The following is a 27999-nucleotide window of genomic DNA, read 5'->3' on the forward strand; positions in this document are numbered from 1 at the left end:
TCAAAATGGATTAAAGACTGAAATGTAAGACTGGAAACCACAGAATTCCTGGATAAATGCATAGGCAATAAGCTCCTTGACATGGGTCTTGCCAATGGTTTTTTGTGTTGTTGTTTTTTTTTATATGACACCAAAAGCAAAGACAGCAAAATAAACAAGTAGAACTACATCAAACTAAAAAGCATCTGCATAGCAAAGGAAACCATCAACAAAATGAAAAGGCAAACTATTGAAAGAGAGAAAATATTTTAAATCATACATCTAATAAGGGTTATTATCCAAAATACATAGAGAACTCATAAAACTCCATAGCAAAATGAAGATAAAACTCCCAAACCCATAAAACATTAAATTTAAAAACAGACAGAGGATCTGAATAAATATTTTGCCAAAGAAGACATACAGATGGCCAAGAGGTACACGAAAAGGTGCTCCACATCACTAATATCAGGAAAATGCAAATTCAAACCACAATGAGATATCACTTCATACCTGTTACAAGGATAAATAAACGAAAAGACAAGACCTCACACGTGTTGGTGAGGATGTGGAGAAAAGAAATCTCTTGTGCACTGTTGGTGGAAATTTAAATTGGCATAGTCACTGTGGAAAACAGTGTGGATGTTCCTCAAAAATTAAAAATAGAACTGCCTAATGACTCAGCAATGCCACTTCTGGATATTCATCTGAAAAAGGCCCCACTAACTTGAAAAGATATGTGCACCAACAATGCTCATTGCAGCATTATTTATAATACCCAAGATATGAACACAACCTGCATATCTATCACACACACCCTCCCCCCTGAATATTATTCAGCCATAAAAAGTACATCTTTTCATCTATCACAACATCGACCTACAAGGCATTATGCTAAGTGAGATGAGTCAGACAAAGACAAAAACCATATAATCTCTCTTATATCTAGAATCTAAAAATAAAACATTGGTGGCAGCCAGTGGTGGGGTGTGCAGGGTGGGCAAGATGGGTGAGAGGGTCAAAAGGTACAAACTTCCAGTTATGAAAGAAATGAGTCATGGGGATGTAATGTACAGCATGATGACTACAGTTAAAAATACTGTATCACATATTTGAAAGTTGCTAAGAGAGTGGATCTTCAATGTTGTTGTTTTTTTTCAGAGATGAAGGAAAGGGAGAGATAGATAGAAACATCCATGATGAAAGAGAATCATCGATTGGCTGCCTCCTGCACCTCCCTGCTCACTGGGGATTGAGCCTGCAACCCAGGCATGTGCTCTGACCAGGAATCAAACTGTGACCTCCTGGTTCATGTGTCCACACTCAACCACTGAGCCACACTGGCTTGGCAAGACCACTGAGCCACACTGGCTTGGCAAGAGAGTAGACTTTAAAAGTTTTTATCACAAGAAAATTAATAGCTATGAATGCTGAAAATGATAATTAGACTGATTGTGCTGATCATTTTGCAAATATCAATTCATAATGTTCTACATCTGAAAGTAATATCATTTAATATGTCAAGTATACCTCAATAAAAAATAAGCTGAGATACATAAAGTAGAACTCAGAAGGCTCAAAATATCAGCAAGAGCAGGAGGCAGTGTTGGTAGTGGAATGCAGAAACACTGTCCTAGCCTTCCTGGCCTGTTGACTCTGTGCTTTCCCTATGACATGGAAATTCCACTCTGGCATATGTGCCTAGAAGAGAGAAAATGGGGCAGAAACACATTCTAACATGTATGTGATAACTTTCTACGTTTGTTGAAAAGTATTAATATACATACTCAAATTTCCCTTGGTCTTCATTTTATCTCGCTTTTCGCCTGAATTTATGAAAGAAAGTATGTGCAACTTGAGAGCTATCACCTGAGATCCCGATTCAGCTAGAAAGCAAAGATGCAACATGAATGGCTTGATGCTCAGAAAACAAGTGTATGGCTTCTGCCTCTATTCTCCTGGTTGGGTGCTGATTTACATGTGCAAAACAGTGGGCCAAGGACCCAAGAGTCTCTGGCAGAGCTGGGCAACACATTTCTAGTAGGAGGCCTCAGATACATACAGGCTGGAGCCTTGAATCCACTTTTCTGGGAGATCAGACTTAGACTCAAGAGGGCTTCATTAATCACAGAACCCATCAACTCCTGACCACTCAGGGCACCTCCCAACCTAAATATGACCAAAGGAACAACACTGAGAAGAGACCACTATCCTGACCTTCTTCAAACCAGCAGGAAGTAATACACGACCAGATGATGTCACATGACCAGAAATGTTGCTGGGGATGATTCCTGATTGTCCCATTTCTGGAAAAGATTCTTAAGTAGTATTCCCAATTAAGGAGAAGATTAAACGGTAATTTACAGAACCCTCAAAACACGGGGAACAACTTCCTCCTTGACAATTTCCTTGTGACTATAAAAAAGGAAACAACAGCAAGGAAAGTCCTGCTTATTGGTCCCATTATTGGGGGTCCAGAGTATAAAAGCCCCCAAAGAGAAAACACCATCAGAATCTGAGAAACTCACCTCTGAACAGAAACCCACCCTCCACACCTGACACCATGTGCTGCTCCCCTTGCTGCCAGCCCACCTGCTGCAGGACCACCTGCTGGAGACCCACTTGCTGTGGGTCCAGCTGTGGATCCTGTTGCTGCCAGCCATGCTGCCGCCCTTGCTGTGGGTCCAGCTGCTGCCAGCCATGCTGCCGCCCTTGCCGTGGGTCCAGCTGCTGCCAGCCTTGCTGCCGCCCTTGCTGTGTGAGCAGCTGCTGCCAGCCTTGCTGCTGTAGCACTCCCTGCTGCCAGCCCAGCTGCTGTGGGCCCAGCTGTGGTGGGTCCTGCTGCTGCTCACCCTGCTGCCAGCAAGTTTGCTGCAGTCCCGTGAATGTCTGCAGAACCTGCTACCACCCCACCTGCTGCTGCGTGCCTGGGTGCATAAGCTATGGCTGCGGATCCAGCTGTGGCCAGCCCTGCTGCTGCTGATCACCTTGCCAGACAACCACCATCTGCACACATATCATCTGGGAACTGATTTGCCATTATGGAAACAAATGAACCTTCTGGACTTTGTTGACAACCAGCATGTGAGACCATAATTTCTGTGACTCGTCTGCCTGTTTAAAGAGTCAGCTGGATGGAATACAGAGGACTTCCCTCAGTCTCTTACTCCCATGTATGTGGATCTTGCCCCACCTTTGTGCATCCTCAATGTGCAGTCATGGACTTGCCTTTAACTCTGAAGTCAGGACCAATGGCTCCCTCTAAATAACTGAGTCAACAAATCTTTCTATTCCATTAATAGGTTTCTGTAACTGAATAATAATCCTCCTAATCACAATTCCTTACAATGTACTGATGATTCTTATATAATACTTTCTTCCTTCAGGATCACATTGAGTTGTCTTACTAGATGCAAGACTCTTCCCTATGTGTTTCTTAATAAAGTCTTTACCATAAGCCATCCATATTGTGTGTGATTTATTGTACAGCATCCTATACAGGGATTTTAATATATACTGCTATGCTATATGCATCATTCATTCTGAGCATCATATCAGCCTCCATAATTATCATCTACAATTTCAGAAAAAGATCAAATGTATTGCGTAATGTCACAAGTTAATAATAATGACCAGACTCAGATCCAGGACTGGGTCTTCTGTGCCTGCTCAAGACACTGACATTTACATGTCAAAGATGTAGAGGTCTGAGCCTCGGGTTACAATACCCTTGGTAAGCTGTGGTGTTGCCATTGCTCTGATAAGGTTGTCATGGGGCACGTACACACCATGAGACACCCCAGTAAATTCCCACATTCCTGATGTACTTCTCCCTGCTTTCTACATCTTCACGCTAATTATCACTCACCAAATAGTAACTGCTTTCTCTGCCTGCTACTCACTGTTATGAGGAGTCTAAAATGACCAGATGATAGCTGTAACATTAGATTATGTTCCTGTCAAAATGTACGTTCATAGGAGTAAAGTTACCAATCCAGAAAAGCCCAAAGGCCTGATGCACTAGGAAGCCGAGATTACAAAGTATATCACAGGGGGTTAAAGTGAGAGGGTCACCTTTACTTGCACCCATTGCTTCTGAATCCACGGATACTAACCTTTATGAATACATAGAGTACTACATATATGTCAACCTAACAATGGTTATTGGGTCAAAATACATACCACATTTAGAAGGCAATATATCAATCCTACAGGTCATCACTCCATGGTGGTGTCTTTGCTACACGCCTAGAACACTATTACAATGTTTTAACCAGGCCAGTAATTTCAATGTCATGTGATGTATGATAGGACAACTAGATCCATGGTTATGTGCCTATTGTTGACCTTGTTCTTTATAAAGTCCCCGAATCAAAAACATTGCTGTGCAGCATCCTATAACCATACAGTGTACTCTGGTAGATAAGACTGCAGACAAGGAAGATAATTCCACACACCAAACATGCAATCATAGAAAGGGAGAACTGCAGTCTTTTCAATGTGGAACACTGTAGAACATTGCTCTGTGTGGGTGATTACTTTTCAAGACGGATATTACAGATAAGGATTCAACACCATTCTCTGCTTATGACAACAGCATATAGAGCAGAGGTGCCGTGGGGAGAGGAAGTCCTTGCTCTTGGTTCACACAAAGCCTCTGTCCCTTCCTCCAGGCTACTTTGCTCATGCTCCCTGTGCAAATGTTGATGCACCTGAGAAGGGACACAGGCTGAGCTGTATCAAACTCATAGTTGTTCAGTGTCTCCTAAATGGTGGATATGCTCTGGGGGGTTGGGCATTGAGGTGGGACAGAATGTGGAAACACTTTCTGTCCACAGACCATCTCCCTCTACATGGTTCTTCTCCAAATGCCTATAGTTCAACCTTGCTCCTTCCAGGATTCAGCCCATCAGTCAAGCCTTTGACCACTTGCAAATAGCCATTTACATCGTTCCATCAGGTTGGTTTTTGTTTGTTTGTTTTTGCAAAAAATTCATACATATATAAGTAATACTCAATGTATTCAAAGTTCTTTTCATTGGAAATATTTCCTCTGTCCACTCACTTTGAAACCAGAAGTCATTGATCTCTTGCCATAAAAACTTCATTGGACATACATTCTGCTATTTTACAGAGGTAAATGAAAGCCATAGTTTGCATTCTCAAAGAAAAAATATCCTGAGAAAAGATTCAAGTGACCATAGTTTATTTGGGATACGCAGATCACATTGGCAGAGAGTTGAGAAAATGATGAGGCAGAAATGTGTATAAAGCCAGTATCAAGTTTACAACGAAGTGCAAACCTCAGGGAAAAGTCTCCTAAAGGATGGAAAACACACACTTTGGAATTGTCTTACTTGACAAATGAAGGAGCCAGAGTCTTTATAAAAAGGTCTCCAGAATTACTGAGTGAATGTTTTTGTTCGGTGACATGCACTGACATCATGACTTTCTGCTTTAATATGAATATAACCCTAAGACATAAAAGTGAACGTCTGGTGGGAGGAAATTGGTCTGAGCACACTAAGCCCCCAAATATGTACAAGTCAATTTGGAAAGCTATATATAACAAATGACTAATTAGTGGGTTGCTCAAACAATAACATGCATTTCCTACAGTTCTGCAGGTTGGGATATCCAAGATCAAGGTGCTGGCAGGGTAGGTGCCCACTTAGATGGATTTACCTCCTGGTTTGCCAATGCCTGCTTTATTTCTGTATCCTTCAATGACAAAGAGAGAGAGAGAGAGAGAGAGAGAGAGAGAGAGAGAGAGAGAGAGAGAGAGAGAGAAGACTCTGGTCTCTTTTTGTATCAGATCACTAATCATATCATGGGGGACTTGCCCTCATATCTTCAGCCAAATCTAATTACCTATCATAGATACCGCCTCCAAATGCCATTATATTGGATACTAGAGGCCCGGTGCACATAAATTTGTGCACTCAGGGGGCTCCCTCAGCCCAACCTGTGCCCTCTCCCAGTCTGGGACCCCTCAGGGGATGACCACCTGCTGGCTTAGGCCCGCTCCCCGGGGGATTGGGCCTAACCTGGCAGTCAGACATCCCTCTGACAGCCCGGGAGCCCTCATGGAATGTCCACTTGCCAGCAGGGAGCAGGCACAAGCTGTAGTCGGACATCCTTAGTGCTGCTGAGGAAGCAGGAGAGATTCCCACCACCACTGCTGTACTGGCAGCCATCAGCCTGGCTTGTGGCTGAGCAGAGCTCCCCCTGTGGGAGCGCACTGACCACCAGGGGGCAGCTGCTGCATTGAGCGTCTGCCCCCTGGTGGTCAGTGTGTGTCATAGTGACCATTCATTCCCAGTCATTCTGCTGTTAGGGTCAATTTGCATATTTCCCTTTTATTATATAGGACTAGGGCTTCAACATATGAATTTTGAGAGGAAACACTCAGGCTGTAAAAGTGAGGTAACTGGAAACATCATCTGCAATCTCCCCTTGATACTCTCAACCTTCCTCTGCTTCTTCAAATTGTGAACATCCACAATTTCTAGATTAAGAAGAATAATTAGAAAAGGAAAAAGAGGAAGAGAATTCTACACCCCACAAAACTAGAAAAGGAAGAAATAAGGAAGATCAAAGTTAATAGAGAAAGAAAATAACAAAGAAAAAAGCTGAAAAAAAATAGACTAAGAAGACAATAAAAAGAAGCAATGAAACCAAGAGCAGGTATTTTGTAAAGAAGGAATATTGACAAACCTTTAGTTAGACTCGCTAAGAAAAATAGTAATAAGACTCAAATAAACAAAATCAGAAATGAAAGAAACAATGCTACAATTGATATCACAGAAAACCTACCAAGAATAATTTGTAAAGAAATTGAAAATCTGAAGTCATCCTATATAATAAAGAGCTAATATGCTAATTAGACTGAACAGCAGAATGACCATTTGGACATCCTTCTGGACAACCTTCGGGACGAAGCTGGGGATGTGAGGGCTGGCCAAGGCAGCCAGGGCTGTGAGGGCTGCGAGGGCCGGACGAGGCTGCAAGGGGAAAGCCCCTTGCACGTATTCTGTGCACCGGGCCTCTAATATTACTAATAAATTGACTCCATAATAGAAAACCTCCCATAAACAAAAGTCTACTAGCAGATGGCTTCACTAGTGTATTCCAACGATCATTTAAAGAGGAATTAATACCAATGTTTCTCAAACTCTTTCAAATAACAGAAGAGGAAGGAACAATTTCCAATCTCATTTATAAGGCCAGCATTACCCTGATACCAAAACCAGACAAGGACAACAAAGAAAGAAAATTACATGTCAATATCCCTGATGAGCATAGATGGAAAATCCTCAACAAGATATTAGCAAAAAGAATTCAATGAAAGACTGAAAGACTTTTACACCATGATCAAGTGGATCTGATTCCAGGGATGCAAAGGTGGCATGACATCTGCAAATCAATGTGACACACCACATTAACAAAGTGAAGGATAAAAATCCTATGACTGTCTTAATAGAGGCAGAAAAAGCATTAGCCAAAATTCAATACCTATTTATTATAAAACTATCAACAAAGAGGTCATATAGGGAACATACCTCAACATAATAGTGGCCATATATGAAAAGCCCACAGCTAACTTCAAACTCTATCGTGGAAAGCTGAAAGCTTTTTATATAAGACTAGAGCCCCAGTGCACGAATTTGTGCATGGGTGGGGTCCCTCAGCCTGGCAGGCAATTGGGGCCACAGGAGGTTGGCTGGTGCAGGTGGTTGGCTGTGGGAGCACACTGATCACCAGGGGGCAGCTCCTGCATTGAGTGTCTGCCCCTTGGTGGTCAGTGCGTGTCATAGCGACCAGTCAATGGGTCGTTCAGTTGCTTAGGCTTTTATATATATAAAATCAGACACAAGACAAGAATGCCCACTCTTACTTAACATAGTATTTTATTCAACATAATATTGAACTCTTATTCAACATAGTATTATTGCGAGTCCTAGCCAAAGCAATTAGTAAGAAAAATAAGGTATCCAAATCAGTAAAGAAGAGGTAAAACTGACTCTATTTATAGATGATGTAATATATAATGAGAGAAAAACATAAAGACTCCACCAAAAAACAGTTAGAACTAATCAACAATTTCAAAAAAATTGCAGTCTATACAGTCAATATACAAAATGCTGAATTTCCACACATTAACAAACCATCAGAAAGAGAAATTCAGATAATAATTCCCCTTATAATTGCATCAAAATGAAAAATATATAGAAATAAATTTAACCAAAGGGATAAAAGACCTGTGACTGTCACTAAAGGACATAAATGAAAGAAATTGGAGAAGACACAAATAATGGAAGAATATCTGTGCTCATGGAATGGAAAAATTAATATTAATGTCCACAATGCTTAAAGCAATCTAAAATTCAATGCAATTAATATTAAAATTTTAATGGCATTTTTTTTTCCCACAGAAATGGAAAAAATCCTAAAATTTATATGGAACTAAAAAAATTTCTGAATAGCCAAAACAACCTTGAGAAAGAAGAGCAAAGGTACAGGCATCATGCTCCCTGATTTCAAACTATATTACAAACCTACAGTGGTCAAAATAGTAAGTTATTGGCAATAAAAACACACCCACATATCAATGGAGCAGAATACAGAGCCTAGAAATAAATCCACATATTATATGGTCAATATCTTTATGACAAAGGAGCCACGATATAAATTGGGGAATGCATAGTCTTCTCAATAAATGGTGTTGGGAAAACTGACAAATATTAACTAGACTTATTGTGGTGATCATTTGCAATATATACAAACATGAATCATTATGTCCCACACTTGAAACTAATATAATGTTTTATGTCAACTGTACCTCAATAAAAAGGAAAGTATAGCTATATGCCACTAGAATTCATAAGGCTCACAGTATCAGAAAAAGCAGGTGACCCTGCTGTAGTGAAATATTGAGACTCCTCTCTGTTCTTTCACACTGTTGACTATGTGCTTTCCCTACGACATGGCTATTTCACTCCTACAAATTTACCTAGAAAGAGAGAATTGAGCACAAAAACATTGAAAAATTTATGGCTGACCATTTTCCACATTTGTTGGAATACATCAATTACACAACAAATACACTTTAACCATCATATATCTCACCCATTTGCCTCAATTTTTAGAAGAAAGTATGCGTAAGTTAGGATGTCTCACCTGAGATGCTGACCCAGTAATAAAACAGAGATGGAACATGAATGCATTGATGTTCTGAAACCTAGTGGGTGGCTTCTGCCTCTACTCTCCTGTTTTGATGCTGATTTGCATTAGAGGAAAAAATAAGTGATATGTCCTCTACCCACGGGTATCTGATGGAACTGGAAAACAATTTCTAGTAGGTGGCCACAGGCAAATAATGCTAGAGTTCTCAATCCAGATTCTGGGAGATCAGACTTACACACAAGCAGGACTCCATTCATACAGAACTCACTGGCTCCTGACATCTCAGGACACTTCCCAATATTAACCAGGCCAACGGTGTAAAGATGAGAAGAGACAACTGTTCTGACCTTCACCAAGCCAGCAGGAAAGACCACCGACCACATGATGTCACAGGACTAGAAATGTACCTGAGGATGATTCCTGTTGCATTTCTGGAAAGCGCTGTAAATTGGGATTCACAATTAAGGAAAAGATCAAACAGTTATTTACATAATCCTCAAAACACTCAGAGAACAACTTCCTCCTTGACAATTCCACAGTAATTACCAAAACAACCAGGAGGAAAGTCCTGCTTATTGGTCCCAACATTGGGTTCCAGAGTATAAAAGTCTCGGAACAGAAGGAATCAACAGAATCTAGGAAACTCACCTCTGAACAGAAGCCCACCCTCCACACCTGACAAAATGAGCTGCTCCTCTTGCTGCCAGCCCACCTGCTACAGGACCACATGCAGAACCACCTGCTGGAGGCCCGCCTGCTGTGGGTCCAGCTGTTGTGGGTCCTGCTGCTGCCAGCCTTGCTGCCGCCCTTGCTGTGGGTCCAGCTGCTGCCAGCCTTGCTGCCGCCCTTGCTGTGTGAGCAGCTGCTGCCAGCCTTGCTGCTGTAGCACTCCCTGCTGCCAGCCCAGCTGCTGTGGGTCCAGCTGTGGCGGGTCCTGCTGCTGCTCACCCTGCTGCCAGCAAGTTTGCTGCAGTCCCGTGAATGTCTGCAGAACCTGCTACCACCCCACCTGCTGCTGCGTGCCTGGGTGCATAAGCTATGGCTGCGGATCCAGCTGTGGCCAGCCCTGCTGCTGCTGATCACCTTGCCAGACAACCACCATCTGCACACATATCATCTGGGAACTGATTTGCCATTATGGAAACAAATGAACCTTCTGGGTTTTGTTGACAACCAGCAAGCGAGACCATAACTTCTGTGACTCATCTGCCTGTTTAAAGAGTCAGCTGGATGGAGTGCAGAGGACTTCCCCCACTTTGTGCATCCTCGATGTGCAGTCATGGTCTTGCCTTTAACTCTGAAGTCAGGACCAATGGCTCCCTCTAAATAACTGAGTCAACAAATCTTCCTATTCCATTAATAGGTTTCTGTAACTGAATAATAATCCTCCTAATCACAATTCCTTACAATGTACTGATGATTCTTATATAAGACTTTCTTCCTTCAGGATCACATTGAGTTGTCTGACTAGATGGAAGACTCTTCCCTATGTGTTTCTTTTTTTTTTTTTAAATATATTTTATTGATTTTTTTACAAAGAGGAAGGGAGAGGGATAGAGAGTCAGAAACATCGATGAGAGAGAAACATCGATCAGCTGCCTTCTGCACACTCCCCACTGGGTATGTGCCCGCAACCAAGGTACATGCCCTTAACCAGAATCGAACTTAGGACCCCTGAGTCCGCAGGCCGACGCTCTATCCACTGAGCCAAACCAGCTGGGCCCTATGTGTTTCTTAATAAAGTCTTTACCATAAGCCATCCATATTGTGTGTGATTTATTGTACAGCATCCTGATACAGGGATAGTAATGTATACTGTTATGCTAAATGCATCATTCATTCTGAGCATCATAACAGCCTCCATAATTATCATCTACAATTTCAGAAAAAGATCAAATGTATTGCGTAATGTCACAAGTTAATAATAATGACCAGACTCAGATCCAGGACTGGGTCTTCTGTGCCTGCTCAAGACACTGACATTTACATGTCAAAGATGTAGAGGTCTGAGCCTCGGGTTACAATACCCTTGGTAAGCTGTGGTGTTGCCATTGCTCAGATAAGGTTGTCATGGGGCACGTACACACCATGAGACACCCCAGTAAATTCCCACATTCCAGATGTACTTCTCCCTGCTTTCTACATCTTCGTGCTAATTATCACTCACCAAATAGTAACTGCTTTCTCTGCCTGCTACTCACTGTTATGAGGAGTCTAAACTGACCGGATGATAGCTGTAACATTAGATTATGTTCCTGACAAAATGTACGTTCATAGGAGTATAGTTACCAATCCAGAAAAGCCCAAAGGCCTGATGCACTAGGAAGCCGAGATTACAAAGTATATCACAGGGGGTTAAAGTGAGAGGGTCACCTTTACTTGCACCCATTGCTTCTGAATCCACGGATACTAACCTTTATGAATACATAGAGTACTACATATATGTCAACCTAACAATGGTTATTGGGTCAAAATACATACCACATTTAGAAGGCAATATATCAATCCTACAGGTCATCACTCCATGGTGGTGTCTTTGCTACACGCCTAGAACACTATTACAATGTTTTAACCAGGCCAGTAATTTCAATGTCATGTGATGTATGATAGGACAACTAGATCCATGGTTATGTGCCTATTGTTGACCTTGTTCTTTATAAAGTCCCCGAATCAAAAACGTTGCTGTGCAGCATCCTATAACCACACAGTGTACTCTGGTAGATAAGACTGCAGACAAGGAAGATAATTCCACACACCAAACATGCAATCATAGAAAGGGAGAACTGCAGTCTTTTCAATGAGGAACATTGTAGAACATTGCTCTGTGTGGGTGATTACTTTTCAAGACGGATATTACAGATAAGGATTCAACACCATTCTCTGCTTATGACAACAGCATATAGAGCAGAGGTGCCGTGGGGAGAGGGAGTCCTTGCTCTTGGTTCACACAAAGCCTCTGTCCCTTCCTCCATGGCTACTTTGCTCATGCTCCCTGTGCAAGTATTGGTGCACTAGAGAAGGGACAAAGGCTGAGCTGTATCAAACTCATAGTTGTTCAGTGTCTCCTAAATGGTGGATATGCTCTGGGGGGTTGGGCATTGAGGTGGGACAGAATGTGGAAACACTTTCTGTCCACAGACCATCTCCCTCTACATGGTTCTTCTCCAAATGCCTACAGTCCAACCTGCTCCTTCCAGGATTCAGCCCATCAGTCAAGCCTTTGACCACTTGCAAATAGCCATTTACATCGTTCCATCAGGTTGGTTTTTTGTTTGTTTGTTTTTGAAAAAAATTCATACATATATAAGTAATACTCAATGTATTCAAAGTTCTTTTCATTGGAAATATTTCCTCTGTCCACTCACTTTGAAACCAGAAGTCATTGATCTCTTGCCATAAAAACTTCATTGGACATACATTCTGCTATTTTACAGACGTAAATGAAAGCCATAGTTTGGATTCTCAAAGAAAAAATATCCTGAGAAAGGATTCAAGTGACCACAGTTTATTTGGGATGCGCAGATCACATTGGCAGAGAGTTGAGAAAATGATGAGGCAGAAATGTGTATAAAGCCAGTATCAAGTTTACAACGAAGTGCAAACCTCAGGGAAAAGTCTCCTAAAGGATGGAAAACACACACTTTGGAATTGTCTTACTTGACAAATGAAGGAGCCAGAGTCTTTATAAAAAGGTCTCCAGAATTACTGAGTGAATGTTTTTGTTCGGTGACATGCACTGACATCATGACTTTCTGCTTTAATATGAATATAACCCTAAGACATAAAAGTGAACGTCTGGCGGGAGGAAATTGGTCTGAGCACACTAAGCCCCCAAATATGTACAAGTCAATTTGGAGAGCTATATATAACAAATGACTAATTAGTGGATTGCTCAAACAATAACATGTATCTCACAGTTCTGCAGGTTGGGATATCCAAGATCAAGGTGCTGGCTGGTAGGGTATCACTAATCCTATCATGGGGGACTTGCCCTCATATCTTCAGCCAAATCCAATTACCTATCATAGATGCCGCCTCCAAATGCCATTATATTGGATACTAGAGGCCCGGTGCACATAAATTTGTGCACTCGGAGGGCTCCCTCAGCCCAACCTGTGCCCTCTCCCAGTCTGGGAACCCTCAGGGGATGACCACCTGCTGGCTTAGGCCCGCTCCCCGGGGGATTGGGCCTAACCTGGCAGTCAGACATCCCTCTGACAGCCCGGGAGCCCTCGTGGAATGTCCACTTGCCAGCAGGGAGCAGGCACAAGCTGCAGTCAGACATCCTTAGCGCTGCTGAGGAGGCGGGAGAGACTCCCACCACCACCGCTGTACTGGCAGCCATCAGCCTGGCTTGTGGCTGAGCAGAGCTCCCCCTGTGGGAGCGCACTGACTACCAGGAGGCAGCTGCTGCATTGAGCGTCTGCCCCCTGGTGGTCAGTGTGTGTCATAGTGACCATTCATTCCCAGTCATTCTGCTGTTAGGGTCAATTTGCATATTTCCCTTTTATTATATAGGACTAGGGCTTCAACATATGAATTTTGAGAGGAAACACTCAGGCTGTAAAAGTGAGGTAACTGGAAACATCATCTGCAATCTCCCCTTGATACTCTCAACCTTCCTCTGCTTCTTCAAATTGTGAACATCTACAATTTCTAGATTAAGAAGAATAATTAGAAAAGGAAAAAGAGGAAGAGAATTCTACACCCCACAAAACTAGAAAAGGAAGAAATAAGGAAGATCAAAGTTCATAGAGAAAGAAAATAACAAAGACAAAAGCTGAAAAAAAGTAGACTAAGAAGACAATAAAAAGAAGCAATGAAACCAAGAGCAGGTATTTTGTAAAGAAGGAATATTGACAAACCTTTAGTTAGACTCGCTAAGAAAAATAGTAATAAGACTCAAATAAACAAAATCAGAAATGAAAGAAACAATGCTACAATTGATATCACAGAAAATGTAACAAGAATAATTTGTAAAGAAATTGAAAATCTGAAGTCATCCTATATAATAAAGAGCTAATATGCTAATTAGACCGAACAGTAGAATGACCATTTGGACATCCTTCTGGACAACCTTCCGGACGAAGCTGGGGCTGTGAGGGATGGCCAAGGAAGCCAGGAGTGCAAGGGCCAGCCGAGGCTGCGAGGGGCTGAGAGGGCCAGCCGAGGCTTCAAGGGCCAAGCCCCTTGCACGAATTTTGTGCACCAGGCCTCTAATATTACTAATAAATTGACTTCATAATAGAAAACCTCCCACAAACAAAAGTCTACAAGCAGATGGCTTCACTAGTGAATTCCAACGATCATTTAAAGAGGAATTAATACCAATGTTTCTCAAACTCTTTCAAATAACAGAAGAGGAAGGAACAATTTCCAATCTCATTTATAAGGCCAGCATTACCCTGATACCAAAACCAGACAAGGACAACAAAGAAAGAAAATTACATATCAATATCCCTGATGAGCATAGATGGAAAATCCTCAACAAGATATTAGCAAAAAGAATTCAATGAAAGACTGAAAGACTCATACACCATGATCAAGTGGAACTGATTCCAGGGATGCAAAGGTGGCATGACATCTGCAAATCAATGTGACACACCACATTAACAAAGTGAAGGATAAAAATTCTATGATTGTCTTAATAGAGGCAGAAAAAGCAATAGCCAAAATTCAATACCTATTTATTATAAAACTATCAACAAAGAGGGCATATAGGGAACATACTTCAACATAATAGTGGCCATATATGAAAAGCTCACAGCTATCTTCAAACTCTATCGTGGAAAGCTGAAAGCTTTTTATATAAGACTAGAGGCCCAGTGCACGAATTTCTGCACAGGTGGGGTCCCTCAGCCTGGCAGGCAATTGGGGCCACAGGAGGTTGGCTGGTGCAGGAGGTTGGCTGTGGGAGCACACTGATCACCAGGGGGCAGCTCCTGCATTGAGTGTCTGCCCCTTGGTGGTCAGTGTGTGTCATAGCGACCAGTCAACCGGTTGTCCAAGTCTCTTAGGCTTTTATATATATGTAGATCAGACGCAAGACAAGAATGCCCACTCTTACTTAACATAGTATTTTATTCAACATAATATTGAACTCTTATTCAACATAGTATTACTGTGAGTCCTAGCCAAAGCAATTAGTAAGAAAAATAAGGTATCCAAATCAGTAAAGAAGAGGTAAAACTGACTCTATTTATAGATGATGTAATATATAATGAGAGAAAAACATAAAGACTCCACCAAAAAACAGTTAGAACTAATCAACAATTTCAAAAAAATTGCAGTCTATACAGTCAATATACAAAATGCTGAATTTCCACACATTAACAAACCATCAGAAAGAGAAATTCAGATAATAATTCCCCTTATAATTGCATCAAAATGAAAAATATATAGAAATAAATTTAACCAAAGGGATAAAAGACCTGTGACAGTCACTAAAGGACATAAATGAAAGAAATTGGAGAAGACACAAATAATGGAAGAATATCTGTGCTCATGGAATGGAAAAATTAATATTAATGTCCACAATGCTTAAAGCAATCTAAAATTCAATGCAATTAATATTATAATTTTAATGGCATTTTTTTCCCACAGAAATGGAAAAAATCCTAAAATTTATATGGAACTAAAAAAATTTCTGAATAGCCAAAACAACCTTGAGAAAGAAGAGCAAAGGTACAGGCATCATGCTCCCTGATTTCAAACTATATTACAAACCTACAGTGGTCAAAATAGTAAGTTATTGGCAATAAAAACACACCCACATATCAATGGAGCAGAATACAGAGCCTAGAAATAAATCCACATATTATATGGTCAATATCTTTATGACAAAGGAGCCACGAATATAAGTTGGGGAATGCATAGTCTTCTCAATAAATGGTGTTGGGAAAACTGACAAATATTAACTAGACTTATTATGGTGATCATTTGCAATATATACAAACACGAATCATTATGTCCCACACTTGAAACTAATATAATGTTTTATGTCAACTGTACCTCAATAAAAAGGCAAGTATAGCTATATGCCACTAGAATTCATAAGGCTCACAGTATCAGAAAAAGCAGGTGACCCTGCTGTAGTGAAATATTGAGACTCTGCTCTCTGTTCTTTCACACTGTTGACTATGTGCTTTCCTTACGACATGGCCATTTCATTCCTACAAATTTACCTAGAAAGAGAGAATTGAGCACAAAAACACTGAAAAATTTATGGCTGACCATTTTCCACATTTGTTGGAATACATCAATTACACAACAAATACACTTTAACCATCATATATCTCACCTGTTTGCCTCAATTTATAGAAGAAAGTATGCGTAAGTTAGGATGTCTCACCTGAGATGCTGACCCAGTAAGAAAACAGAGATGGAACATGAATGCATTGATGCTCTGAAACCTAGTGGGTGGCTTCTGCCTCTACTCTCCTGTTTTGATGCTGATTTGCATTAGAGAAAAAAATAAGTGATATGTCCTCTACCCAAGGGTGTCTGATGGAACTGGAAAACAAGTTCTAGTAGGTGGCCACAGGCAAATAATGCTAGAGTTCTCAATCCAGATTCTGGGAGATCAGACTTACTTACACACAAGCAGGGCTCCATTCATACAGAACTCACTGGCTCCTGACATCTCAGGACACTTCCCAATATTAACCAGGCCAACGGTGTAAAGATGAGAAGAGACAACTGTTCTGACCTTCACCAAGCCAGCAGGAAAGACCACCGACCACATGATGTCACAGGACTAGAAATGTACCTGAGGATGATTCCTGTTTCATTTCTGGAAAGCGCTGTACATTAGGATTCACAATTAAGGAAAAGATCAAACAGTTATTTACATAATCCTCAAAACACTCAGAGAACAACTTCCTCCTTGACAATTCCACAGTAATTACCAAAACAACCAGGAGGAAAGTCCTGCTTATTGGTCCCAACATTGGGGGTCCAGGGTATAAAAGCCCCCAAAGAGAAGACATCAGAATCTGAGAAACTCACCTCTGAACAGAAACCCACCCTCCACACCTGACACCATGTGCTGCTCCCCTTGCTGCCAGCCCACCTGCTGCAGGACCACCTGCTGGAGGCCCACCTGCTGTGGGTCCAGCTGTGGATCCTGCTGCTGCCAGCCTTGCTGCCGCCCTTGCTGTGGGTCCAGCTGCTGCCAGCCTTGCTGCCGCCCTTGCTGTGTGAGCAGCTGCTGCCAGCCTTGCTGCTGTAGCACTCCCTGCTGCCAGCCCAGCTGCTGTGGGTCCAGCTGTGGCGGGTCCTGCTGCTGTTCTCCCTGCTGCCAGCAAGTTTGCTGCAGTCCCGTGAATGTCTGCAGAACCTGCTACCACCCCACCTGCTGCTGCGTGCCTGGGTGCATAAGCTATGGCTGCGGATCCAGCTGTGGCCAGCCCTGCTGCTGCTGATCGCCTTGCCAGACAACCACCATTTGCACACATGTCTGTGAACTGATTTGCCATTATGGAAACAAATGAACCTTCTGGGCTTTGTTGACAACCAGCATGTGAGACCATAACTTCTGTGACTCATCTGCCTGTTTAAAGAGTCAGCTGGATGGAGTGCAGAGGACTTCCCTCAGTCTCTTCCTCCCGTGTATGTGGATCTTGCCCCCACTTTGTGCATCCTCGATGTGCAGTCATGGTCTTGCCTTTAACTCTGAAGTCAGGACCAATGGCTCCCTCTAAATAACTGAGTCAACAAATCTTTCTATTCCATTAATAGGTTTCTATAACTGAATAATAATCCTCCTAATCACAATTCCTTAAAATGTAATCATGATTCTTGTATAAGACTTTCTTCCTTCAGGATCACATTGAATTGTCTTACTAGATGCAGGGCTCTTCTTTATGTGTTTCTTAATAAAGTCTATACCATAAGCCATCCATATTGTGTATATTTATTGTACAGCATTCCTGATTTAAATACATATTGCATACTATATGTATCATTCATTCTGAGCGCAATAGCTCCCACAATTATGATCTACAATTTTAGAAAAACAAATTCATTGCATAATGTCACAAGCTAATAATATTGACCAGACTCAGATCCAGGACTGGGTTTTCTGTTCCTGCTCAAGACACTGACATTTACATGTCAAAGATGTAGAGGTCTGAGCCTCTGGTTACTGAACCCTTCGCAAGCTGTGGTGTTGTCACTGCTCAGATAAGGTTGACAATGAGCCTGCACACACCATGAGACACCCCAATAAATTCCCACATTCCAGATGTACTTCTCCCTGCTTTCTACATATTCGTGGTAATTATCACTCACCAAATAGTAACTGCTTTCTCTGCCTGCTACTCTACTCATGGGAAAATTCTAAGCTCACCAGATGATAGTTATAAAATTACATGGTATTACTTGATAAAAAGTGCTTTCTGAGAAGTAAAAGTACCAATCCAGAAGAAACTAGAGGCATGATGCTCTAGGAAGCCCCAATTCCCAAGCATGTTACGGGGGATTCACATGAGAGGGTCACCTTTACTTTCACCCATTATTTCTAAATCCATGATACTAACTTTCATGAATACATGTAGTACTACATATATGTCAAGCAAATAATGGTCATTGAACCAAAATATATGCCACATTTAGAAGACAATATATCAATCCCCCAGGTTGTCATCTTTATGGTGGCATCTTTGCTGCACACCGAAAACACCATGCTCATTTTTTATCAGTCCAGCAATTCCTCTGTCATGTGATGTATGGTAGGGCAAGTAGATCCACAGGACAAGTAGATCCATGATTATGTGCCTATTGTTGACCTTGTTCATCATAAAGTGGGTCCCTTGGTCCCAAAATGTTGCTATCCAGCATCCTGCCACAATAGGCTGTAAGCTCGTGGGTAGCACTGCAGACAAAGAAGACAATTCCACACACCAAACTCACAACCATAGACAGGAAAAATCGCTGTGTTTTCAATGTGGAAGTGGTACAAGTAGAACATTGCTCTGTGTGGGTGATTACTTTTCAAGATGGATATTACAGATAAGGATTCAACACCATTCTCTGCTTATGACAACAGCACATAGAGCAGAGGAGCCGTGGGGAGAGGAAGTCCTTACTTTTGGTTCACACAAAGCCTCTGTCCCTTCCTCCATGGCTACTTTGCTCATATTTCCTGTGAAAGTGTTGGTGCACTTGAGAAGGGACACAGGCTGAGCTGTTTCAAACTCAGAGTTGTCCAGTGTCTCCTAAATGGTGGATACTCTCTGCGGGGGGCATTGAAGTGGAACACAAAGTGCAAACACTTTCTGTCCACAGACCATCTCCCTCTACATGATTCTTCTCCAAATGCCTATAGTCCAACCTGCTCCTTCCAGGACTGTGAGCAGTCAGTCAAGGCTTTCACCACTGGCAAATAGTCAATTAACATCGTTCCCTCGGGCCACTTTTTTAATCCAAAAATACATACACATATAAATAATGCTCAATATACTCCTCAGAGTTGTTTTGACTCGAAATATTTCCTCTGTCCACTGCCTTTGAAACTAGAAGTTGATCTCTTGCCATAAAAACTCCATTGGGCATAAATTCTGCTATTGGGGTTATCAATTAATGAATTTTGAGGTATTCCGTGTCCATATATTATAGTAATTGTAGGTTTTTCGGGAATAAAATGGAATTGTGCTAAAAATGGTCATCCTTGTGTTCATTAGCCATGGACGTCATCGCTACACCATGATCTTCTCCCTGGTTTGGGAGAAGACCTACCATTATTCCTGGTTTGTGATGTTTATAATTTGTAACATTGAGGTCAGTTGTACTAAGTCAGAGATAAAGAGATAAGCAAGAGAGAAATAAATCTTAGCTTATTAAGGGAAAAGAAAAGGGAAAGTTACTATTCTCTACTAAAAATAAGGGTGATGAATTGATTTGTTTTTGTCATGTCTGTTGAAAACATAAGAACAGTGGTATCTCCAAGAAAGTATCTGCCAGCAGACTGGCTGCCCCAGTAAAAGAAAGGAAAATAGAGGAAGTAACACTTCCAGATTAATCCATGGATGGTCATAATATGTAAGATGGTAGCTGGATAATAAAACAAAATATTTGTAAGGGATGATTATATGGTATAGGTAAGAAACAATTCATGAGTTGGCATAAAGAATACACTATATTTCCCTTAACAGTAAAACTAGTGAGTGGCAGAGCAGGAACCTGAGGACTTTTCCATATGATTTAAACCTCATAACCAAAATCAATTGTACTTACTTCCACAATAAAGAACTTATGGTTGAAGATAAAATCAGAGATAAACAGATGTACAATCCACAGAAAATGGATAATGGAAACTAGAAGCATCTTACAAAATCGGCACAGATGCCAAGTAGTAAGAATAGTAACAAATGTCCATACATTTCAGGATCTTATTATATTCCATCAAACCATAATCTAGGAACAACTACAATATTAAGAGAAACTACTCTTAACAATTTCTTCACAATAAGGATCTATTTGGCAATGTCAATTTCATGGTCCTTGAGAAAAATTGAGCTTCATAAAATTCATGCACTCAACAGGGAAATGCTGTCCTTCATCAGAAGTGCATTCCACGAGGTGGGGAAACACATGCAAGAGATAGAGTGAAGGGAATGCGCTGCTGAAGCAGGACTATCAGGGGACAAAGTGTCCAATGAGAGGAGGAGCTGCTCTGCAATGCCTTCTGACTGAGCAAAAGATGCAGGAGGCCCAGGAGGGTGGACTCTCACATAAGGAAGCTCTGTTATGGGAGATGTTAGCAAATGGGATAGGCTACCATGGGGGTAGGAACTCACATCACTGCAGGAATCAAGCATCAACTAAACAACCAATTGGTAGATACTGGGATACTGTATCTTTGATTTGCACTCTCCGTGAGTAAATTCAATAGGGGGCTCTAAGGGTCCTTTCCATTGCTGAGTCTCTCTAAAGTCCCCAAATTCTCTCTCTTGTCCAATCACATCACTGATTGCTTGCTGACATTGCTGTCATTCTCAGAAGTCCACAAGCATTCAAAAGCATCACACTGAAATAAATACATGGCACAGGGTGCCATGACATTTTTATGCATTCACCTGGGAAAACAAGAAGCTCCCTTTCAGGTCCATTTTCAGAATTGTGACAAATCTATGAGGAGCTGGATTTAAATCTCGCAGACTCAGACATCTGATCTCAATCACACACAAGGATGAGTTGCTACCCGACCCCTGAGGCATAACAACTTAATTGATCCTCATAAATTAATATGCCAATGATTAGCCACAATTATAAATGTAGTAACTGTAGTTTTTATAGTGTATTTGACCAGTGGTTTCTCGGTCCACAAAGGCCTACCAGGGTAGTCAAATAATAACAGGAGGGTTATTTTCTGAGCAAAGAATCAGAAGAAATAATTTAGAAGAACACAATGTTTAGTGGCACTGCCTGCATTCATGTCAAACTCGTGCTCTTGCCTCAGGAACTGGAAGGCTCAGGTGCAATGTCTCTCTCCCCTGTGCGGGGCAGCTGTGCTCTGCTCACCTCTGCCCGTGTGCCTCTCCTGACTCTGAACTTCCAGGGTTCACTGCCATATTCCCATTTGAGAAACACACATTCATTTGTACATCATCTCAACCTGGGTAGTGGATATTCTCCTTGTCTTGATATGATTCTTCCTCTTTAAAGTGCCTGTATAAATTGGTTCTGCTCCTGTTTGTGTCTTTACATTCAGCTTTAGAAGGGCAATCCTATCATATGTGGATGATATAACTGTGCATCTAAAATGTCCAAAAAATCTATCAATGAGCTATTAGAAATAATCATGCAGTGTGATTACAGGATCGACATCCAAACATGAATTGTATTTGTATATATCAGAAACAGAATTAACATTTCAAGTATAACATATTCTAAATCCATGGATACTAACTTTCATGAATACATATAGTACTACATATATGTCAAGCAAATAATGGTCACTGGACCAAAATATATGCCACATTTAGAAGACAATATATCAATCCTACAGGTTGTCATCTCTATGGTGGTATCTTTGCTGCATATCTAAAACACCATACTCATTTTTTATCAGTCCAGCAACTTCTCTGTCATGTGATGTATGGTAGGGCAAGTAGATCCATGATTATGTGCCTATTGGTGACCTTGTTCATCATAAAGTGGGTTCCGTGGTCCAAAATGTTGCTATCCAGCATCCTGCCACAATAGACTGTAAGCTTGTGGGTAGCACTGCAGACAAAGACAATTCCACACACCAAACTCGCTACCATAGAAAGAAAGAATTGCTGTGTTTTCAATGTGGAAGTGGTATAAGAAGAACATTGGCTATGTGGGCGATTGCTTCCAAGATGGATATTATAGATAAAACTCAAAACCATTCTCTGCTTATGACAACAGCACATCAATCTAAATACTTTATGGCCAAAGGAACAACACTGAGAAGAGACCACTATCCTGACCTTCTTCAAACCAGCAGGAAGTAATACACGACCAGATGATGTCACATGACCAGAAATGTTGCTGGGGATGATTCCTGATTGTCCCATTTCTGGAAAAGATTCTTAAGTAGTATTCCCAATTAAGGAGACGATTAAACGGTAATTTACAGAACCCTCAAAACACGGGGAACAACTTCCTCCTTGACAATTTCTTTGTGACTACAAACAAGGAAACAACAGCAAGGAAAGTCCTGCTTATTGGTCCCATTATTGGGGGTCCAGAGTATAAAAGCCCCCAAAGAGAAGACACCATCAGAATCTGAGAAACTCACCTCTGAACAGAAACCCACCCTCCACACCTGACAAAATGAGCTGCTCCTCTTGCTGCCAGCCCACCTGCTACAGGACCACATGCAGAACCACCTGCTGGAGGCCCACCTGCTGTGGGTCCAGCTGCTGTGGGTCCTGCTGCTGCCAGCCTTGCTGCCGCCCTTGCTGTGGGACCAGCTGCTGCCAGCCTTGCTGCCGCCCTTGCTGTGTGAGCAGCTGCTGCCAGCCTTGCTGCTGTAGCACTCCCTGCTGCCAGCCCAGCTGCTGTGGGTCCAGCTGTGGCGGGTCCTGCTGCTGCTCACCCTGCTGCCAGCAAGTTTGCTGCAGTCCCGTGAATGTCTGCAGAACCTGCTACCACCCCACCTGCTGCTGCGTGCCTGGGTGCATAAGCTATGGCTGCGGATCCAGCTGTGGCCAGCCCTGCTGCTGCTGATCACCTTGCCAGACAACCACCATCTGCACACATATCATCTGGGAACTGATTTGCCATTATGGAAACAAATGGTCTTCCTTCACTTTGCTGGCACCAGCATGCTGGACCATAATTTCTGTGACTCATCTGTTTGGTTACAAGTTTTGAGTCAGCTTGTTGGAGGTCACAGGACTTTGACCTTCCTCCTGTGCATGCAGGTCATGTACCAGTTTTATAATCCTCGATATGGAATTGACCTTGATTTTGAAGTAGGATTACCTAGTTCCTCTAAGTAACTTAGGAAATAAAATTGTCATAACTTTTTCATAGGTTTCTGTAATTGATCAATAATCTTCACAATCATATATTCTTTTTCAGTGTATTCATGGTTTTTGTATCATGCTTTCTTCTTTTATGATCACTTTGAGTTGTCTTTGTAGAATCAGGAGTCTTACTATGTGTTTCTTAATAAATTCTATATCATAATTCATCCGTATTGTGTGTGATTTATTGTACAGAATTCCTGATATAAGGATTTAAATACACATTGCATACTACATGCATTATCCATTCTGAGCATCACAATAGCACCTCCCACATTATTATCTCCAATTTTCAGAACAACAACAACACACAAACAGTTCATTGTGCGATGTCACAAGCTAATAATGAACAGACTCAGATCCAGGACTGGGTCTCCTGTTCTTGCTCAAAGGCACGTACATCTACATCTAAAAGATGTAGGTCTGAGCCCCAGTTACATCTGATTGGCATGCTGTGGTTGCTGTCCTTGCTCATTTATGAATGTCATTGAGCCTGAACCCACCACGAGTCACTCCAGTGAAATCCTGTGTTCCAGATATATTTCTTTCTGCTCTCTTACCTTCAACATAACAATCCCTCACCAAACAATAACTGTTCTCTAGGAGTGCACAATGGCCAGATGATAGTTGTGTCTCCTGACAAAAAGGTGTCTTTCAAAGAGTAAGACCTTCAACCCAGGAGAGCCTAAAGGCATTATGAGACAAGAAACATAGATTCCCAAGTGTGTCACTGGGAGTTAATTTGAGAATGTTCACTCCAACTTCCATCCATCATTTTCTGAACCTGTGGGTTCTACTTTTTAATGGATATATGTGGTCCTACATATATGTCAGACCATATAATGACCATTGGATTGAGGTACATTCCACATCCAGAACACAATATAGCAGGATGTCACCTCTAAGTTGGTGTCTTTGCTGCACATCTAAGAGACCATTTTAATTTCTCATCAAGCTTGCAATTTCTCTGTCATGTGATATATAATAGGATAAGTAGATCCCATGGTCTTGTGCCTACTGTTGACCTTGTTCATCATAAGAGTTGATCCCTTGGTTCAAAGTGATGCTAACCTATGACTTATATACTGTAATCTAGTGGGTAGCACTGCAGACAGAGAAGACAATTCTATGCACCACACATGCAATTATAATAAGGTAGAACTGCTGTTGTCTTTTCAGTGTGGAAGTGGTCTGATGTAGAAAACTAGCCTCCACATGGGGTGGTTAGCTTCGATAAGGGCTCAATACCATTCTCTGCTTATGACAACAGCATGTACAGCAGAGGCAGCAGAGGTGAGAGGGAGCCATGCTATTGGTCCACACCTGCTTCTATTCCTGCCACCATAGCTACTTTGGAATTCCATCATGGCATGTGTGCCTGAAAGTGACTTGTGGGATATTCCTGTGAACTGTTTTAAAAGGTAACACTTTTCCCCAAGCCCTACTCTGCGAGAGCACTGTGGGTTAATCTTGTGGGCCATAAAAGTCCTTTGGAAACCCAATACAGGGAGTCACGTCAGGTGCAAATTCATTCAGAGGAAGTGGTGTCATTCTGATCATATTCTGCAATATTTAGGGTTGACTTATTTGAGGGAGGTGGAGGAAATGGTATAAGAACTGAAGGATAAATGTGTGGGATGCAATCAGAGCATACGTCCTAAACACAATATAAGCAGATCAAATTCAGCACCATATACATATGATCATAACCACACTGAATTGTTTACAGGAATACAAGGTTTGTTTAACATCAAAACATGAATCAATTTTTTAAAAATCATATTTACTAAAAAAAAGAGGAGGCTAATCATATGATTATGTCAATAGGTAAAGAGAAAGCATTTTGTAAATTTAAACACATTTCAAATACAGAATGCCTTAGCAAATAGGAATAAAAAAAACCCTAGTTCCCCTGATGTAAAGAATCTACAGAAAAGACAGAAAGCTTAATATTTAATTATGAAATATGGAGAGCTACAGAGAATACACAAAGAAATCCACTTCACCATTCTATTCAATATTAAAGGGAGGGCCTACCCGTGGACTAAAGAAACAATTTATAAGATAAAAAGGCTGCTGATGGATAAAACCACCATTTTCTGTGGATATGACTGTGTATTCAAAATTTCCAACAAAATTTTATTAGTAAGCTATTTAAAATAATGAGGGAATTTGGTTCCAAGATAAATTCATATACAAATGAATGTTTTTCTGTATGTCAGAAGCAGTTACAAATAAAATTTTATATTATACCATAAATAAGACCATAAAAATAAAATATCTAGGAAAAACTAATGAAAGATAGCCAAGATCCTACAGAGAACAGAATAGTTTGAACAAGCAAGTCTATGAGAAATCTACTGCTAGGCATATATATATATATATATATATATTCCCCCAAAGGAACATTTATATATGTTTGCCAAATGACCGATTCAAAAAAATTCATAGAGATACTATTTTTTGAGTCCCAAACTACAAAAAACCTACATATTTCTCAAGTGGACAGTCAACAAATAAATTGTGTCATATTTATCCAGTGGAAGATTATATACCAACAATAATAAATGAACTACAAATATTTACATTGTTGAATGTCACAATCATAATGTAAAGAAGATCTAAAAGAGTGAAACCAACCTATAGGGTGACAGGTCAAGAGAGTGATTAGCAACCACTGGGGATGCATAAGGGGGTATGATTAGGAGTAAGGTTCATTTCTATTTCTTAACCTGATAGCATTACCACAGGTCTGTTCATTTTGTAATATCTGTCAAGCTGGAAATTAATCATTTGCATACTTTTAAAATTAATAGTATACCTAAAAAAGTTTAAACATATTAGACCTCAAAAATAAACCAGGTAACATCTCAACTAACCTAATTACGTCATAAACTGAGAGAGAGAGAGGCAGGGAGAGAGAAAGAGAATTATAAGAAAATGAGAAAAAAAGGAAAGACAGTAAATGTGTAGTCAGTGACATGAGGTCACTGAATCTGCAGGTTAACAAGGTTAGGACTGGAGTCACCAACTCATTCTGATTTGCCCAAACTACCCCAGTCACACCCCTGGGGAGTCCCGCACCCTGGGAAACCCCTCAGTACTGGGCAATCAGGACGATTGGTCACCCAGGAAGTGAAATGATTGATGCTTTCTCAGTCCCAGCTTCTGTTTCCTCCCACCTGCTTTGGTCCTGCTGTGCATATGCAAGAGAATATGCCAAACATCCTCTACCCAAGTGTCTGTGATCCAACCTGGATACACAGGTGGGGTGGGTGGCTCCAGAGAGATTCCTGTCACAGTCTTGAATCAGGCTTTTGTGGGCAAACAGACTTGGACTCAGGACTCAGGAGTCAATTTAACTCCATGAACATACCAGCATCATGTCCCTCTCACAGGGACACTTCCCAATCTAAGCACAGCCGAATACACAAAACACATGCACTGACCCTCATGAGGCCACGAGGGACTCTCTCATATGACCACAATATGACCAAAGCAGGAATGATTATGTGACCACCTTCCTTTTATCTGAAAAAGTTTCTGTGAGTTATTCTCAATTAAGGAACACATTAAACACTTTCTAAACATTCATATCAGGTAGGAAACAACCTCATCTTTGCATATTTCCCTGTGGTTACCAAAACAACATAAACAAAAAAAAAGGAAAGTCTTACTGATTGGTCCCAACATTGGGGGGCCACTGTAAAAAAAACATGCACGGAGAAGTCCTCAGAATCTGAGAAACTTACCTCTGAACAGAAACTCACCTTCTACACCTGACACCATGTGCTGCTCCACTTGCTGCCAGCCCAGCTGCTATGGGTCCAGCTGTTGTGGATCCAGCTGCTGCTGCCGCCCATGCTGTGTGTCCAGCTGCTGCCAGCCTTGCTGCCGCCCATGCTGTGTGTCCAGCTGCTGCCAGCCTTGCTGCCGCCCATGCTGTGTGAGCAGCTGCTGCCAGCCTTGCTGCCGCCCATGCTGTGTGTCCAGCTGCTGCCAGCCTTGCTGCCGCCCATGCTGTGTGTCCAGCTGCTACCAGCCTTGCTGCCGCCCATGCTGTGGGTCTAGCTGTTGCCAGCCTTGCTGCAACCCATGCTGTGTGTCCGGCTGCTGCCAGCCATGCTGCTGTACAAGCTGGTGTCAGACGACCTGCTACAGAACCTCCCGTTGCCAGCCCAGCTGCTGCTGCCGCCCTTGCTGTGTGTCCAGCTGCTGCCAACCATGCTGCCAGCCATGCAGACGCCCTTGCTGTGGGTCTGCTGCTGCCAGCATCCTGCTGCTGATCACCTCATCAAAGAAACACCTTCTTCATACACCATCTGTTAACTGA

General features: G+C 41.6%; 2 protein-coding genes across 2 annotated transcripts; both read left to right on the forward strand.

Moving 5' to 3' along the window:
- Positions 1-9848: 9848 nt before the first annotated feature.
- LOC118671387 (keratin-associated protein 4-6-like) lies at positions 9849-23171 on the forward strand. The gene is made up of 5 exons (XM_036339523.1): positions 9849-10236; positions 11412-11430; positions 17183-17322; positions 17412-17621; positions 22993-23171. The coding sequence occupies exons 1-5, from the start codon at positions 9849-9851 to the stop codon at positions 23169-23171; spliced, it is 936 nt and encodes a 311-aa protein (XP_036195416.1).
- Positions 23172-27453: 4282 nt separating this feature from the next.
- LOC118671388 (keratin-associated protein 9-1-like) lies at positions 27454-27999 on the forward strand. The gene has a single exon (XM_036339524.1). The coding sequence runs from the start codon at positions 27454-27456 to the stop codon at positions 27997-27999; it is 546 nt and encodes a 181-aa protein (XP_036195417.1).

The sequence above is a fragment of the Myotis myotis genome, unplaced genomic scaffold (genome assembly GCF_014108235.1).
Source record: "Myotis myotis isolate mMyoMyo1 unplaced genomic scaffold, mMyoMyo1.p scaffold_m19_p_17, whole genome shotgun sequence".
In the NCBI taxonomy this organism is placed as follows: Eukaryota; Metazoa; Chordata; class Mammalia; order Chiroptera; family Vespertilionidae; genus Myotis; species Myotis myotis.

Coding starts and splice junctions, on each gene's coding strand:
- LOC118671387 (XM_036339523.1), top strand. CDS start 9,849: ATGAGCTGCTCCTCTTGCTGCCAGCCCACCTGCTACAGGACCACATGC. Junction 17,323..17,411: donor GCCTTGCTGCCGCCCTTGCT/GTGGGTCCAGCT, acceptor CCCTGCTGCCAG/CCCAGCTGCTGTGGGTCCAG. Junction 17,622..22,992: donor CAACCACCATTTGCACACAT/GTCTGTGAACTG, acceptor TCTTGCTGCCAG/CCCACCTGCTACAGGACCAC.
- LOC118671388 (XM_036339524.1), top strand. CDS start 27,454: ATGTGCTGCTCCACTTGCTGCCAGCCCAGCTGCTATGGGTCCAGCTGT.